Source organism: Condylura cristata, unplaced genomic scaffold (genome assembly GCF_000260355.1).
Source record: "Condylura cristata isolate star-nosed mole 26May11 unplaced genomic scaffold, ConCri1.0 scaffold00016, whole genome shotgun sequence".
Taxonomy (NCBI): domain Eukaryota; kingdom Metazoa; phylum Chordata; class Mammalia; order Eulipotyphla; family Talpidae; genus Condylura; species Condylura cristata.
Genome location: NW_004567117.1, coordinates 11,701,882 through 11,721,260, shown reverse-complemented (window position 1 = coordinate 11,721,260; position 19,379 = coordinate 11,701,882). Strand labels below are relative to the sequence as shown.

At 33.8% G+C, this 19,379-nt stretch overlaps 1 protein-coding gene across 1 annotated transcript in view; it reads right to left on the bottom strand.

Annotated features, from left to right (window-relative positions):
* Positions 1-19,379, bottom strand: part of MIB1 (mindbomb E3 ubiquitin protein ligase 1) — a 102,932-nt gene that overhangs the window by 67,224 nt on the left and 16,329 nt on the right. Inside the window, exons 2-6 of the mRNA XM_004683780.2 lie at positions 9,843-10,014; positions 7,132-7,261; positions 3,090-3,194; positions 1,593-1,659; positions 206-410 (exon numbers count right to left, since the gene is read on the bottom strand). Of these exons, the coding sequence (XP_004683837.1) occupies positions 206-410; positions 1,593-1,659; positions 3,090-3,194; positions 7,132-7,261; positions 9,843-10,014 (679 nt within the window). The remainder of the gene's footprint in view (positions 1-205; positions 411-1,592; positions 1,660-3,089; positions 3,195-7,131; positions 7,262-9,842; positions 10,015-19,379) is intronic.

Sequence of the window (19,379 nt, the reverse complement as noted above, 5' to 3'; positions counted from 1 at the left end):
TATCACTGTCTTGCACAAGCTTTCTCTTCCTTATCATTTGTTTCCCACCACCTTCACCCTTACCATGTCTGGGATTTTTAACTATTATATAAAAGCTAGCTTAAAGGACTGTTTTGTTATATCAGACTATTTTACTTTTAAAAGGCTCTTTCCTCTCTGTACTAATTTTACTTGACATTACTGAAAAGTGAGAAATATCACCAACCTATTGCCACTTGGATACTGTACTACGATGTCATGATCTTCATCAATGCCACAAACAGTTCCGGTTGTAGTTAAAGTTTCAAACATGCCATCAGTCCATCCTCCATGACCATGCTGCAAAGACTGTACAATTTCTAGGTCAAGATCTATATTTACCAAGTCACCAATCTGCAATCCGCCAGGATTCCTATTGCCATTCTGTTCACCTGTAATTACAGCAGAAGTTAACTAACGTAAAGGAAAATAACGGTAAAAACACACAACTACGGGACCCTCCCTGGTGGCGCAGCGGGTTAAAACACTGCACTGAGAAGCTTAAGCCACTTCCACATGAGTTAGATCCCCGCCTGCCCCAGAGGTGACCACATGGCGTGGCAGACCTCTCCTGGCCTGCTCGCTGCTCCCCTCAGCAGTGTACCGCGTTGATCTGCTTGTTCTGTTCCCCACTCTGTCTCTGGTGAAGCCTCTCGCCGCCCCTGAGCCTCTGGCCTGTACCCCAGTTCTGTATGCATAAATAAATCTTTAAAAAAAAAAAACACAACTACATTTTAAACAGTAAGCTCTAGCTACACACTCTAACTGCAGTTAGCAACTCTGAAAATGTTTTGAGAATTTACTGCAAATATCAAATTCTAGGATAAGAGAAACAGCACTTCTTGGCAAAAGGGAAAATCAAATGATTTGGAAAGAGAACTGCAAAACTATTTATATGAGAAAGAAAGACATTCATTCAGAGGCTACAGCCTTAATCAGAAGAAAGTGGTAAATGTTCCTCTTGGCAACAAAAATAAAGGTAGTTTGGGTTTTTCATTCACTATAGTACATGAAATTATATTTATTACCTCAGGCAACTTTACTGAAATTCTAAGAATTGGAATTTGGATGAAAATGTCTTGATCTACTCTCAAAACTGTTAGTCTATGATCCATCCAAATGAATTTCTAGTAAGATGGCACTCAATCATCCAGATTTTAATAATATGAATAATCATATTAAGAAGGAGTTTTCTGACAGTAAATTTCTACATGTTCGATCAAAAATAACTGCAATTTTACTGTTAAGTATTTTTGTCTTCTGTATTTTTCTTCTGTTATAAAACTTAACTGTGTTTCATCTTCTAATTTCAAAAGTGGAAATTAAATATGTAAATGTTCTATATTTATTTAAATATAAAAATTAAATATATGTGTGTATCTCAATGAAACTATTATAATAAAACTACAAATCTTCAAAAAAAATAAGTATAAAAGGAGTGAAAGCCTTAAAACCAGAAACTACTTATAGAATTCTAACCATAACTAACTTCTTAAAAATCAAATTTAAACATTTTTCTGATTTCATGAAGTCTGATTCATTAGCTAGCAATTTTCTCTAGTCTGCTAACTCACCTAACACAGGACAGTGATCTCTGTAGAAAGAGCCTCCTTTCGCATCCTGGACACACTTCAGATCAGACTAAGAAGAAAAAGAAACCAAAAAAGTCACCCATGAAAACTTCAGTATGGCTCAATACCTAGAACACATAAAAATGTTCCTTTAGAGCATACCCTCAGCAGAAGTCACAAGTAGCCCTGGATCAGCAATCATACTAATTATTGCTTTCAAAGCACTCATCAAAAATTATCTGCAGCTATATCAGGTTTTAATTATTTTTGGTTTTCCTTTAAAGCTGAAAATTAAAATATCTGGATCTTTATTAGAGTATTTTCAGAAGCACATACTAAATAAAAGGACTACAATACCTAGTATTTAAATATCTATAATACACGTTTCATTTTGAAGACACTTTAACCAAATAAAAAACTCAATTTCATCTTTCTATTCATCTTCATATATAAGGCATATATGAAGTTATTTTATAAAGCAAATTACCTAAAATTAAACAACCAAAATATAGAAAAAAATATAACTAATGCAAATTTTTGATTTCTTGTTCAGTTAATTTTTCCATTTACATTAACTTTGTTCCTGCTTCACCATAACTTGAATAACTTAAGTTTCTTGTAAGATTTTATAAGAAAATGAATTATTACTTAAGTACCTGAAAGGGGAGGCAATTGTGACATAATGAAAGGCACATAAAAATGTATACTTAGGAGAGCAATCATAAGGGCTAATCCTGAAAATTCAGAAGCAGGTTTACTTAAAAGCACCTAACAGTAACTAACATAAACATGCATGTGTATGAGGGTAGGAGCATATATAAATGTATAAAGTAGGTGATAGGCACATACTTACTCTATTAAAGAAAGAAGCTCTTTTATATATACTAACAACACAAATACACACACATGCGTAACACATACACAGAGAATCTAACTCATAACCTCCTTTACATTACATTTAGCTCAATCACAACTAAAGAGACACAAAGGTCAAACACATCAATTCCACATAAAGGAATCTAAGGAAGTATATCCTAAAATGTACAAAGACATGTGCACAAGGACGCTCAACATTGCTTGTTGCAACAACAGAAGGGGGGAAAAAATCCACAATCTCACTACGTAATGTCCATGCTAACAAGCAGCCTTATAGATACTAAACCTTTTTGATAGATTTTAACAAATAAAGCACCAAATTACACTAATAGGAGATCACCTCTGTATAATCAACACATAGTAAGGTACCCAAACATTAACTAAAAGCAAAATCTTACTTACTACTAAACAGTCTAAGCAAACATAGCAAAAATAAGATGTATTAAATTCTCACTTTATAGATTTTCCTTCTTATTGCATATTTATGATACAGATGTGTTCTGTCAAAAGGAGATGATGTAATTAAAAAAAGACCACAGTAAGGGCTACTTTTATTTTATTTTTACTTCCCTTCTTTCATTCACCCAATACTCTGTGTGTGTGTGTGTGGTTGTTTCTACTTACCATTCCCTCAAAGCCAACTCTGTAAAGGTTCTTAGCACCATTATCCCAGAGAACATATGCTGCACTATGTGGACTTGATGCACTCCAGTCTTGAATTTCTGTTACCTAGTAAAAATTTTTAAGAAAACAGCTTTTTTAAAGAGGAAGGTTTAATATTTTATTTATACTGAAATCTCAAAAATTATCATCCCATGTTTCAAAATCATGTCAAGAATTTATTTAACAAATATGTCTTTCCAACAGATAACTGAACTATAATGGGACATTACTATAGAAACTTTAAATTGGGAGACAGTAATTACAATATTAGATTATTGGGAAATGTATAATTCAATAAATGTTTAAATCCTGTGCTCTGAAAGTACATCTTTTAAGAACAGTGTATTCTTTTAAATCCATTATTCAATACAAAATAAAAAATATTAGGCCAAATTTCCAGAATAAATCAAGATAGATCTGCAATTTGGTCAGCTAAAGTCTGACAAGTGCAAACCTCTGAACAAGCTCCTCGGGCAGTGTTTAAAGAGGACTTGATTTTTACCCTCAGTTATCCTGAAAAGCAGGCTACCAATGCTAAAACATCATGTCTACAAAAGATACCCAGAAAGAACCCAAGGCCCCACATACAGTCAAACTGATTCTTAAGCTCATTTGATTTAAAAAATAGATTAGCTACTGCTTAAGAGCCCAAAATTGACCATATAAAATGACATACTAAATTTGGGTATTCTCAAGCACCATTACACAGGTTAACAGAAGTAACTTTTCTCTACCTTGACACTTACAATTAGTCACATTTCATAGTTACCTAGAATGCCAGGCTGATGTTAAATATAACTTTTAAAGCATGATCTTAAAAACAGATTATTTGAAATGAAATATGTAATAACACTTTTATATTTACTCTGCCCTAAGGAAATATTTTATAAATTTATTAATTTCATGGTGTTTTGAAGAGATGAAAGATTCTTTTGCTGTAGATATAATAGTTTGAGAAAGTTTAAAATGGTAATGAGACCAATTATTATTTATAATTTAACTTAATTCTTTTTTAAGTTAAATGACATGCAAACTTTGAAGAATAATAAAAAATAAATGAACAACAACCTGAGAAAAATAACATTACCAGCACTTTTCAAGTTGCCTGTAGTGCTCTCATCAATTCCATCTTCCTTCCTCCCTACAGACAACTACCACCCTGAATTTAGAGCCCATCACTCTGCTTGGTTTGCTTTACTTTATGAAATTTTACATAACTAACCATAGTAGCAGCTTACAAAATAAGAGCCACCAAATTCTAAAATGAAACAAGCAATCACTAACAAAAAATTCCTTCTGATTCTAACATACACAGATTATAACTAAGTCGTTCTAAGAAATTCAATGCCTGCTCTGTTTCTGTTTTATAAGAGGACACAAAAAGAAGCAACTGAATAAAAAATAGACTGAATTTTACTTCAATCAAATTCACATTATTTTTATACTTTCAGTACTGATTTTAAAATGCATGCAAAATAACGGTAAAAGGTTGCTGAGAAACTGTATATGGGATCAAACTGACAAAATCTGCATCCATTTTGTTCTTTATACCACAAATAGTCATAAAATCATACTTCAGTGAAACTTACCAATTCCTCTTGCCAAAATAAAATGGAACTTGAAACAAGCCTACACATCTAAAAACTAAATTATAGATAGTACAAGGGGTTAAAGGAAAAAGTTAAGTACACCATAAAGAATCATTTAGTCAAATCCAAAGAAGATGGTTTCTTCAACAAGTACTTAAAAATATATCAAAATACTTCAGTAACATCTTTGAAGATACAGAGCCCAATGCAACGATAGTGAAGGCAAGGATAAATAGATGGGACTACATCAAGTTAAAGAGTTCTGTACAGCAAAAGAGACATTACAAAAAATAAACAGACATCTCACTGACGGGAAAAATTTTCTCACATAAAGCTAGCGATAAAGGAGAAGGAAAACAGAAGAATTCTGAAGATACTTATAATATTCTAATTTTTAATACACATTGTAGAAAGTATTCATTTTATTACTACTGTCTACACTTTCACAAACATTGTTGCTGATACAAGACTTGTAAAAGTTAGCAGAAAGTGTACACTGCACAAGGAACACTGCTAAGAAACTATAGGGGCTGACATTGAGTTTTACTTACCAAGACTATGCGAAGAGCAAAATTATTCTTTCCCTAAGCTCCAAATAGGTACCTTTTCTCTGCCATTGGCTAGGCTAGCATGTCTCCTGAATTATCCATTAATCTAAAGGTGGCAACTTTTCTAAATTCACAGAGCTCTATTTTTCTCATTAGAGCAGAGCTTCTAAACTTTAAAGTGCATATAAATGACCTAGAGGTTCTGTTACGATGAAGATCCTGATTTAGAATGCCTGGGAGGAAGGTGATATATTACATTTCCAATTGGCTGTCAGGTGACACCCAGAACCACTGGTCTACAGGTCACACTACAGTGACAAAATTTACATTTTTATTTTTTGTTTGCCTATCACTTCCAATTAGAAGAGAGGATTCAGGAGAGGAGAGACTTTGTCCCTTTTGTTTACTGCTAAATCACTGATGATAAGAACAAAATCCTGCACATGGTGTTTAAATAAGTATTAAACTTTTTTTAAGAATTTGCTTTCTTAATTAAAATGAAAGCACTTGAAATAGTTAAATTACATCTGTCTGATTTCAAACTTTAAATTAGACTTATTACAAATGAAGTAAAACACTGAAATAATAAAACATCTACTTGGAAAAAAACATTTAAGATTTTTAAATTGAAAAGAATCTATACAGCACTAAGTCTATACAAAAGAAGTTTTCAAATTCTTATAAAAAGTTCCTCAAATGACGCAGCAGACCTCTCCTGTCTTGCCCACTGCTCCCCTCATTACAGTGGTGGAGTTAGCAAGTGTGCCCAGGCCAACCAGTGAAGCTAGATGCAGTCATTGGCCCAAAAAGAGCGCTGACTTGTTATTGCATGTGCTTAAAAATGTGCAATGCCAAGAGTAATGCTGAACTTAAGGATTTAGATGTAGAGTCCCTGGTCATCAAGTGCAACCAGATGAACAAAAGTCCCCAAGATATGTCACAGAACTTAATAAAAGTTCATGGTTACCTTAACCCATGTATGTGCTCTCCCTGCCACACCGAGATGATTCTTACATAAAGAACAAATTGTTCCTATACTGGAAGAGAAGGTTGCAAAGGAAAAGAGAGACTCCAGAAGAAATTGAATAAACAAAAATATATCTCCTGGGAACAAAGTCACTATAAAATAAATGGTGATAAATGTCACAGCAGTGGAAAAAAAATTTTTACGAAGGAAAAAAATAGAACAGACAGAGACATATATTTCAAACGTGAAATGTTACTCATTTCAATACATCTAGCATCTATCGTAAGCCAGAGTATAAACAGTCAATATATGTTCACTGAATATATAAATGAATAATTAACAGAAGCAATACTAAATTCAAATAAAATCAATAACCCACTTAGCCTGATATCCATCCCTGGTAAACAGGCTATCCAAAATTTCCTTCAGAGTAACTGCTACCTGAGAAGCAAACAACAAACTGAGTGAATTAGATAACAAAGTAGCTGCCTATTACTCTTCAGAAATAGTTCTTTGAGGGGACAGAATATAAAACAAGTTTAAAAAGAATCAAAGGCAAGTAAATTCAAATGCAATTTTAATAGCAAGAAAGATATGGCATAGGAAGAATTGGCCCAAACAGGAGGTTCAGGATGTTCTGAGCAACAAAATGGCAATATGAAGCCTACAGGTGGAAAGGTAAAATCTACTTAACAACCTTCTCAAGGAATTCCAACATTCACAACAAAGCAGGAGATGTCTTGTTTTTGTTTTTGTTTTTTTAAAGAAATAAAAGTCTCAAAAGTTATTATTGGCATTGAAAAAAAAATGAGCAAGAAATAGTTATAGTAGTAATAAAAATCTCCTGAACATACAATATTGTAGAATAACATGATAAATTTTTTTTAAAAAAATCTTACTTTTCCTCTCCGCCCATTTCCTCCATCCTGATCTTCCCACTGCCAGTCCACGCCTCGTACCACTCTGGCACCTGCAAAGATCCCTCTGGCTGTAATCTTCTTAGATTTTCTACGAGACTCTAACAGAACCCTAAAAGTAATGATTTTCAAATGTATATAAAAATAGGTGACAGTAATTTGTTTATTGTGCTATAATTTGACACATCAAGTTATGTTAGTACAGTCAGATGTACAGAGTTGATAGTTCCATATACTGCTAAATGATCATCACAATAAGTCTTATTAACTACAAGGCTAATAATATAGTTAGAAAACTTTTTCCTTATGATGAGAATTTTTAAAATCCACTTTCAGCACCTTTCAAAAATGCAATACAGTATTAACAATAATCACTATGCTACATATTACACCCCTATGATTTATTTTATAAATATACTTGAACCTTCATCAGTTTTGCTCTACCCCACGTGCTCCCCATCTCTGACAACCATCTCTGTATCATCAATTCAAATCTGTTTATTTTTTGGTAGGTTTTGGCCCTTTTTGGGGGGTGGAGGTTGTTGCATTTAGAGTCCATGTATAAGAGACCACACAGTATTTGTCTCTCTCTGACTTACTCCACTTGGCCTAACACCCTCAATGTTGTCACAAATGACAATATTTGCTTTTTATGGCTAAATAATATTCCACATTCTCTTTATCCACCAATGGACACAGGTTGTTTCATATCTTCATAATTTATTTTTTAAGCAAGCTTGTCTTTTTGAAAATAGATTTTCTTTGTTCTAATAAAGGAATACATCTTACATTCAACAGGTAATGATGATGGCAGTAATAGTTGGGATACTAATAACATCTAATATGTATTGAACTTTTACAAAGTACTAAACACAGGTATGAATTATGCTATACCCTTTAAGGGAAAAAAAGCAGTAATTAATTTACCAAAAATGATAAAAGGTAAATAGTAGCAGAGTCAGTATATGAACCTAAACTAATCACTTCAGGGCATCACCATATTTATCACTAACATAGAGACAGCAAACCCAAAACCCTACAAAAATAAATGAGGGTCTAAGAAAGACAGTACAACAGCAATGACAAATGGTAAGTAGCAGCTGATTTCAGTTTTAGGAAGACAACAGGGCATAGAAGGACTGTGGTAAACTCAAGAGCATGATTTATCTAAAGAGGGCTGGCACTCCTTCAGTCAACTGTTACCAAAAACAAATCCACACCTAATGTTGACAGTCTTCTAATGATTATGCATGCATATATTTTTTAAACAAACTTAGATTTTTGTGTGAAAGCACCTAATTTAAAAGATTCGTAATCATTAAAGAATTTAGAGCACTGTGTATCCTAAGTAAAGATATCTGTAGCCTAGATTTGACCTATACTAGTCTGTCTCCAAATTGTTATATAATTCCAGAAGACTCTGGACCTTGAAAAAGTCTCTACACTCAACTACTAGACCAATTTGGTTCACCAAGAGACATATATTTCTTATCCTTCTACATCCTTCTTATTCATAAAATAAAAATAGTTAAGCTTTTTTGTTTTTTTAACGTTATCTTATTCTATTCACTTTCAGAGTGCCCTTGTTATGCCCTAACTTTAAAAATTGTAAGCAAGACAGAAAAATAACTTGATCAAAGTTACTCAGTTAATAAATGGCAGGAACAGGATTTGAGTCAAAACAGTCTAATACCTAAATCCATTTTTTACCACTCCAGGAAATGCCTCCCAAAGAAAGGAAAGATTGCTCTTTTGCATTATCCTTGTCTACACAAGATGCAGCCACCTAAAATACTGTGCCCATTCACAATTAGCCCTCCTTTCCCTTTGCTCCCAAGAAACTTAACACATATATCCACATACAACTCAAAAGATGCTATGAGGGACCTCCCTGGTAGCGCAAGGGGTTAAAACCCAGCATTATGAAGCCACTGCAGCCAGAGACTGATCCCAGCAGGGAGCTAACTCATATGGCTAATCATTATGCATATCATTGACCTCTCTGGTCTCACCTACTGCTCCCCTCAGCAGTGCATTTCAGTCACTATCCTTGTTCTGTTCCCCACTCTGTCTCTGGCGAATGCTCATCCTCATTGCCCACCCCCCCCTACACACACACACACACACACACACACACAGACATGGTATCTCTGGCCTATACCCCAGCTCTTGAATACACAAATAAATCTTAAAAAAAAAAAAAAGAACTGATCACATGATAACCACTGTTGATCAAATAATCCCTTAACTTGTAAAGGCCTTAAGAAAAAAATATATCTTACCTATGTTCAAATTGGCACAAATACAGTAGCTGCTAGTCTTAATAAGCACCTATTGATTTAACTAATGGGCCCTGGTGTTCACCCAGTAACAATTAGTAAAATAAAATGCATAATGTGAAGAAAATATCAGCCTCTCTTGGGCTGCCCGTGCACTTCCAAACATTAAGTAGTGCCAAGTTTCTGCAAAAGAAAGAATAGTCCAGATTATGTTTGAAAAATATATACAACCCAACTTTCACATAGCTCTTTTTCACTACTTAAGGCCGGTCCACATCTACCTGCTTATCTGTTACCTCCTAGTATAAAGTAACTGTCAGAAGTTATTTCCAAATTCTAATTTTAACGCTAATAAGAATAAAAACTGAATACAAACAAGAAATTTTAGCAGGAGAAATAAATTATTTTCCCTACCGTTCACTTCCTGGTGTGGTAATTCTATAAAAGCGATGCCTTAAGTGATGTTTATCTCCATGGTAACAAACTGTGCACAAGTCATAATTTGTACACTCTGCACATTTCCATCGAATTCCAATGATTGGTTGCTGGCGGCAGGTATCACACATGGTTCCATCATGCTTAATGCCTATTAAAACAAGGATACATGCTTATATTAATTATAACTATTATACACTTGCATATTACTCCCTGGGGGAAAACACAAGGATGCAGCCAAGTTGTTTTTTTCTTTTAAAGTAGGAGATAATATTTCAAATGAACCATATATAGCTTCAAGACTAAGTATCAAGTATTTTACCAGACAAATTATAGTCTAAACACTTTCTACCCCTTTTCTCATTAATGAGAACATTTGTCAATAGTACTTTCCACCCTCTCATCCACAAACTGAAACCTAAGTTCAAACTAGACAAAGAAAGAAACTATTACCACCATGTAGATGTTTCAGATTTCACACATTTAAAAATCTTTTGTGTAATTTCAACCTATTCTGTAGGTAAAACTTTACTCCAGAAGACTATTTTATTCTCATGATACCATGAAAACAAACTATCATTTAAGAAATAACTCTCAGGCAACAACAACTTTTTTCCCACAAACAATAAGCTTCAGAAAATGATTAGCAGGCAAGTTTCCCAGTTAAAAGGAAAACAATACACTGTATTTGAGTTTGTTTTTCCTTAAGCAACAAGAAGTAATAAACTCTGCAAAAGGAAGTAAATACTTGGTAATATGACCTCCATAAAAAGCATTCACATAAATGGACTAGATAGATATCAGAACTATAAAAGCCACCACTATAAAATACTGACAATAACTGATATTTAGGATAATAACACTTCAGGATAAAGTTCCTTTGCTATTCTGTGAAGGAAGATCATTTGTTCGACAAGTAAAACCAGTAGTTTCATCTGAATGACCTCTAAACATCAGTGTCACTATTTCTGAATATATGCTAAAAGGTCAAGTCCAACAGAGAACTAAAACAAGAGCTATGCTGCCCATACGACAGGGATATCCTCCTTGATTCAAGTTCTGGCTCTGTTAAAAGCTAATTTTACACACTAAGCAAGGTTATTTTATCTGAAGCATTTACATATAAAATTACAGTATTTACATCAAAATAAGTGGTGGGGAAACAAAGGGGGCATAATATGGGCTTTAGATGAAACAATACTGCTCATGTTGAAACTTGGCTACAGGGAAGGAGTTCAACACATTATTCTCTATTTTCTGTAATTATTATAAAAGTAATCAATTTAGTTCTCAAAATCTCAGTTTCCTTTAGAAGCAGATGTTCTTTTTTATAAGAGGACTGTCCTAAGAGTCAAGTAAGTATATGCTGTCTAAGTTAAGAACTGAAATTCAAAAGTAGTAACATTATTATTAAGCTCTACTAGAACTAACATACTATAAAATACTATTGTTACTTCCTGATAAGGGTAGAATCGTATATAACTCATGTCAGGTTTAAAAATCCTGTAAGTAACCAGACTCTAAATAAAGAGTAAAACATGATGACAAACCTGCAACTGAGCTAAGATGGTTAAGAAGTGAAAAAGCAGGAAGGGAGAGGGGAATAACACTTGAAGGAAGCGGGAATGCCTAGTAATCTACAAAAGAGCATAACAGCCAACACCAAGTAGGTTTTGTGTGCAATTCTTCTGCATCTCTTACCACACCAACGCTTGACTGCAAGGGAAAAAGACAATGAACATTTGTACCTTCTGACTTATTCAGTAACTTACTCATACTGTGGGCAGTCTCTGAGACTTTCAAGTATCTCTCTTACTATAGTATGGAAAACAAGAAAAAAGTGAAAGTGGCTAAAGAAAGGCAGTTCAGTCACAAGACGTTTCTACAGCAGTCCGTGTGAGATAATTGTAGTTTAAGTCAGGATAATGACAGTGGAAGGGGAGTAACATAGTACAGATATTTAGGATTTAGTGGCTATGTGTTATGAAAAAACCATTCTATATCTACTTTCTAGAAGGTAGCCTGACCAAAAAAGATAAATGAAAACATTTAAGAGAAAGCAACTACCTACATATAAGTTATATTTGGGAGTAGACAGAGTCCAATAATCTGAAATCGAGAACTACTCTATTCAAAAAACAGAAAGTGAGCCAACAATAAAAAGTAAATAAAATGCTACTTTACAAAAGTTAAGTCCAAGTCTCTATTAATAGAAAGAATCACCTAACAAACTAAATGGAAAAAAAGAATCAGGACATTTCATAGTAAACCTAATATTTCAAACACAGAAAAAAGAAATCTGAGAACACACCATATGCTCGGTGAATCAGGAGTAGCTTTTCTTGTTTGGTAGGAATATAAAATAAAGTCAGAGACTTAGACATAAATTACAGAGTCAGACTAGGAAATAACAAAACATGACTTCTGACCTATCTATTTAAACTGTCAAATCAAATGGTAAAAACACGGATATGTAATTTAAGACATGAGTTATATTAATTCTCTAGGACCAAGAGTCTCATTTATAAATTGAGAAAATACTTCCTTTTCAATATATGATATGAATTAAATGTGTCCCCCCTAAAATTCATATGTTGACACCCTAAATCCAGTTCCCCCAGTTGATGGTATTTAGAGGTAAGGTCTTTGGGTGGTCATTAAATTTAGTTGAGGTAATATGGATTGCAATCCATGATGGAATTAGTATCCTCCTAAGAGGAACAGAGACTAGCGATGTCTTGTCTCCTACCTTGGCTTACTCTCTTGTTCTCTTTGCCAGGGAGACTCCAAAATTAGCCTCCAAAATTGTGAGAAATCCCTGCTGCTTAAGTCAGCCTGTCTATGGAAATTTGTTATGATAGCCCAAGCAGACTAAGACAGGGAAAAGGGACATTGTGAATCTAATAGAGATAACACACTTCAACGTCTTAAAATAGATGCAAATTAAAGAATTATATCGCACTCAATCCTAACAGAGATTAATATTAAGTATATTAGTCACCTGTTTAAATAATGTAGACATCAGAGTCATCATCTATCTCTGGAAAATCTGAAATACTTACATGGAAATAAAGAACTTAGTTTCTCAGAGACTGCATATAGAGGGCATTCAATTATTCATGTGTGCTCTATCCCATTTTAGAAAAATTATCTACCTTCTTTATGTCCAGTCTTTTACTATTTTATCTCAGGTTTTTTTCTCAAAGCTTGTGACTTCCACGAAGCTACACATGTCTCCTCAACCTCTTTTGATTGTTTTCACACCAGAGAAGCAACAGTGGACACAACTGCCATGTGAGAGAGCCTACATACCAGCAGATCATCCACTACCTCTCATCACTTGATAATAATATATACTACCCTAAGGCTAATTAAGTTCAACTGCATCAATCATGAAAATTAGCAATCACAGTCAAATAAAATGATACCATGGTCTAAACAATGTATACTAAAATACAGATTTATAGGTACATAACTCAAAAACTACCAGCATTCCCTAGAATCATATGCGTCAGTCTTTTACAACATAAAGACAACTACACCAAATATTAAATTTTCATAAAATTGTAATTTTTAATGAGAAATGCCAAGAATCACAATATGATTTTTTTTTAATTCACAGATTTTAATACTGAAATACAGGTATACCCCTTTTATATATATACATTTTAAACAATTATATTCCTGGAAAACTGGGTGTATAAATGGGGGGAAGATGCACTTGCTTGTATTTTTCCAACAAGAGCTCTAGATATATCTAAAGAGTTCTTCTGACAGTGAGGTTCTGCAAATATTTGCAACTGCTTTAATCAACAGAAGGTGGCAGAAGTGACATTAAGTACTTCTGAGGTTAAATCAAAAGAATGCAGACACCATTTGTCCATCTGTGTCTATTAGTCTTAATCTCTTTTTTGATACTCATGTTCTGCTTTCCCTTGGGAGTAAGGCAGGCTACCCTTAAGTCACCAATACAGGAGAGACTGCATGGTGAGGCACAAAAAGTATAAAGATGTGCCCAAAGAAACCTAGATGTGCCAACCTCTTCACTTTTTGACTCTTACAGTCAAGGAGCTCTCCAAATTCCTGACTCACAGAAGTCATGTGCTTAAAAATTCTTTCAAATCACCAAGTTTTGGGGTAATTTTTTAACTGGGAAAAAACAAGTAATTTTTACCTTTGCTAAATTATCTCTTCTTAAAGTACAAGATGCCAAAAAGAAGGTAAATTAGAGAGTTAAATATGCAAAGAAGAAACCATAAAAATACTAGGATAAAAAGTTTAACAGCATATTTTATAATTTTGAGTAAAGCCTTTGTAAGCATGACACAAAACCTACAAGTCACATACAAGCCTGTAAGCAAGTGTATACACTTTGTATACATACACAGTGTATATGTAAAAAGAGAAAATGTGAAAACAAATCCACCCCAAACAGCTGAAATGGTTTGGAGGTACACAGGTGAGGAGAAAATAGAGCACTTTATCCTTTTGTCCTATATATTTTTGAATTATTCAGTTTTATTATAAGCATACTAAAACAAAAGAAATGAAATCTATCCTCTTGAATTGGCACAGACTTAAATGTCAGCGCATGCAAAGAAAGTCAGTCAAATATCACTGAGGGGGATTATATTAATTGGCCTAGCCCTTAGGCAAGACACTTACAAAATGTTTCAATGCCTTAAAAGATTTAGGCCCTGCTTCAATTTTTTTTTATAAGACATATCCAAAGATACTGAAGTACAATAGTTTGTTATCAGATTAAAACAAAATTTAACATAACCAATGTTGAAAACAGGACATTTCATGTGAAAATACAAATTTATGTGTGAACTATGATAACCCACAAAGGGAAATTCTATACAATTATTAAACAATGTTGTAAAAGATAGGCTACTGATACGGTAAATTGTATTATTGTTTTAAAAAAGCAGTTTCAAAAAAGTACACTGTCCATTTTGGTAAATAATTTAGAATTATGTAATCATCGAAAAACTGCAAAGATATTCCAAACTGTAAAGATATTCCCCAAAATGTCTGAAAACATTTGTGGGACTCCAAATTTTCTACACTATGTGTGCATTAAATATAGGAAGCAGCTGAGTAAGAGTATTTAGTATAATAATCATCAGAGATTCTGGTATATGTTATTACAATCAAAATAAAACTAAAACTAAAATATGAGGGAGTGTAAGTATTTACAGAAACAACTTTGAAATTAGCTACTGGAAGTAATGGGTGTAAGTTTTTATTTCTTTTGGCTGTTATCCTGTATTTCATGCTCATGAAAAGAAAATGTATACCTTACCTACATATATTTCTCATTGCCATGTGTCTTAGTCTAAATCTGTCTTACCACAAACAATGTCAAAGACCAAAACAGTGATTGTTAACATGGTTAAGTTTCTGAAAAAGGTCTATAGGTATCCATATTATCACAAAATGTAAACTGCACTGAACAGATCAGTTTCCAAAATGCACATAGAAGCTTATCCTTAATCGTGCAGCTCTTAAGATAAGAGTTAGGTAATCAAAGTCCTAGGGAAAATGTATCCAATCTCCCCACTCCACCAAAAGAAAAAAAGAAAATCTGGTTTTCAGCTATTTCTGTGTTTCAATATTTTTCATCTTTTAAGTTCAGTTTCCACAAAGTACAATAACATTCAAGAGCGCATAGGTACAGGTTTTCTTATAAAAGAATCATTTAAATATACAATAACATTTTTAAAAAAATTTCTACAATACATGGTTTTAAAGAATACTTCTGGAAAATCATTAATGCAGACAAAAGCACATCCAAATCCTTTCTTGGTTCCCACAGTTCAAATGCCAACAAGGCTACTTAACAGCTGTGAAACAGACTAATGCTGAGAATTGGAAAAAGTAAATAAAGCAACCTAGTCCACACTACCAAAATGGGCACTACAGAATTTTTAATGAAAACGCAATTAATTGACTTTAAAACAAAAATTAGTCTTAAAGTAAACATAAAACAAGATAAAGAGAATGAAATAAAGTAATCCAACATTTTATTGTTTTCTATTTTGTTAATTTTTTATTTTCCCTTACTTTCCTAATTCATTTTTATTTAAAACATTCCCCCGGAATCTAAACATTAGCCCTGCAAGATATTCCTTAAAATTTTCATTTGATAAACTTAATTCCCTACTTAAACCTATTAGTGCTTTTTTTCCTTCTGATAGAATACCATATAACCCTAGGGAGTTAATGCTCTTTCCCTTTGCTAAGCTTTAGGAAGACATCTGCCACCATAAAATGAACTACCAATCATGGCTTTTGACTCATTCTATTAATACTCAAATGAGCATCTGCTCTACACTTTAACCACATCTTGCCTAAATTCAGTTAACTCTGAAAATTTACATAGCTTAAATCTTTTTATTGAAAAATGTTATAAGAACTGTAAAAATGCTATTAAAGATGAAAAACCTCAAGTTCTTAGAAGAGTCAATGAACAGTTCAAATTCACAAAGCACTCATTTAAGTAAAATGTTAAATTTCTACATAGAAAAGAACACTGAAAGAGAACTGGAGTTCTCACTAAAAAGTTCACATGATGAAATCCTTCCCATAAAACAAGAATAGCTATCATTTTAGATAGCAGCAAAAAGAAAACAATGTTAATTGTTCATTAACAATAAAAAAAATGGAAACAGTGAGGATGCAGAGAAAAAAGAGCCCTGGTACATTACAGATGGGAATGTAGCAGACTGGAAAACATTAGGGAGGGCCCTCAAAATATTAAAAATAGATTTACCATATGACCCAGCAGTGCCATGCGTTGGTATTTATCAAAAAAAAAAAAAGCAAAACTCTATTTTAAAGGTATATAAGCACTTCTATATTCACTGCAGCATTATTTCTAACTGCCAAATTATGGAAATAACTTAAATGTTCACTAAAAGATGAATGGATATAGATACAGTGTATATGTACATAATGGAATAGTACTCAGTTATAAAAAAAAAAAAAAGCAATGAAAACTTACCACTTGAGACAACAAGGATGGAACTGGAGGGAATTATGCTAAGTAAAACAAGTCACAAAGAAAAAGATAAATTCTAGATGATGTCACTCATTTATAGAGTACAGAGAAACAAAACAAAGAGACAAATTAAACCAAACAGACCCTAAAATTATGACCACGGAATTGAAGCCACTAAGGGGTGAGAACAAAAGGAGTAAGGACCTGATAGTTTATGGTGAAGGACTATGAGTACTTTGGTGGTGGGCATGGTGTAGTAACAGAGATCTGAAGAGGTCTGAATCAACCACATGCAATATTTTAAACTAATGATACCTCAAACAAAGAAAAAGAATGAAAACATACAGTGGGTATGCAATGGAATATCTAAAATGAATGTTTAACAGTCATATAACATAAGTTAATCCTTCAATTATAATGCTGAATTTTTTTAATTATGCAAGAATAAAAAATGCTGGAAATACACACACACACATAAGCATAACATAAATCTAAAGAAAACCATGGTATTAATTCCTAGATAACAAATCTCTTATGAGAGCAAGGAAGAGAATAATACTGAAATATAAAGACATTGTTTCAAATATTTTAGTAATACTTTGTATCCAAGTAGATTTGTCTACTTTTGTACCTTAAATGTGATAATTTTAGTTTTTTACAATAAAAAAATAAACATTCCTAAAAGGCTAATATGACCTATTGAATCATCTAAAATTTTGGCATAAAAGACTGAGCCTAACATTAAAAAATAACTTGCAGGGCCCTCCCTGGTGGTGCAACAGATTAACGTATAGCACTGCAAGCTAGCCACAGCTGCTTCAGGGAGAGTTGGATCCCTAGCCCCTGAGGTGATCCACATGGTGCGGCAGACCTCTCCTGAGCCACCGCCTTCTGTTCCTCTCAGCAGTGTACTTTATCGATATGCCTATTCTTCTTCTTATTTGTCTCTGATGAATCCTCTCACCTCCCATGCACCTCTGACCTGTACCCCAGTTCTGTATGCATAAATAGATAAATCTTAAAACAAAAATTTGCAAGTCATTAACCACTACTTATAAGCAATTACTTACTGTAATTACTTAGAATTTTCCGTGCAATTTAACCAACAGAGAAATGCTTTTTTTTTCTTAAAGATTTATTTATTCATACAGAACTGGGGTACAGGCCAGAGTTGCAGAGGGTGAGAGGATTCACCAGAGACGAGTGGGGAGCAGAACAGGCAGATCATCGAAGTACACTGCTGAGGGGATCAGCGGGCAGGCCAGGAGAGGTCTGCCGCGCCATGTGGTCACCTCCGGGGCAGGCTGGAATCGAACTCATGCGGAAGTGACTTAAGCTTCTCAGTGCTGTGCCTTAACCCGCTGCGCCACCAGGGACCACTGCGCCACCAGGGAGGGCCCGAAATGCTTTTTCTTTTAAGATTTATTTTTATTTATTGATGCATACAAAACCAGGGTGTAGGCTAAAGGGGGGGAGGGGAGTGGGGACGCAGGTAAGATGATTCACCAGAAACAGAATAGGGAGAACAGGCAGAGCTACTGAAATACACTGCTGAAGGGAGTAAGTAAACAGAAGTTTGTTGTGCCATATGGGTTAGCTCCCTGGCTGGGGAATCATACTCATGCTGTAGTGGCTGGCAATAGCTTTATAGCACTAAGGTTTTAACCTCTGCACCACCAAGAAGACCCAGAGAAATCCTAAATCTAATTTATGGATTCATTCATCGTTAAGCCCAAATCAATGGCAAAATATATTAAAAATTAAAGAGAACCAATTAAAGTATGTGTCAAATTTCCCTGTACCATCAAACTACTCAGTGATTAAAAAATGTTTGAAATTAAAATTCCTAATGAAGATTAGATTTGTGACCTGCTAGCTGGATGGCTGACAATTGAAAAATACCAAATTAATGAAAACAGAATTGTTATTACTAATAATATTCACCATTACTTACCAGTACCAATACTGCTATTAAAAGGTATTATTATTCCCATTTATAAATGAAGTACTTGTGGCTCAGAGATACAACTTGTCTGAAGTTAACATTAGTAAGTCAGCAGGTTCAAATTCTAAACCAGGTGGATCTGATAACAAGCTTGGTCTTTTAAATTCTTTACCTGGTAGATATAACTCTACCAGGTTTTACCTCTATTTAGCTATGATCCCACTTGAAGAAATAAATTCATATAGAGGGCTTCATGTTTCCCATGCTACCAACTGAATTCAAAATACACTAGGAAAGCCTATTTTACTAGTCAAATAAATTTCAGACACATTTCAAAAAGTGTATTTTACTTAATTTCACTAGTGTAGTAGAGACACCATCAACTCCCTACCAACACTTGTTAAGCCTTAAGAAAATCTCTGTAGGAACAGCCCACTAATTGGGAAAAAATTTTCTCACACAAAAGCAGTGGTAAAGGACTGATCACAAAAATATACGGAGAACTGACAAAACTCAACAAAAATAAACAACCCCATCAAAAAATGGGCAGAAGAGCTAAAAAGAC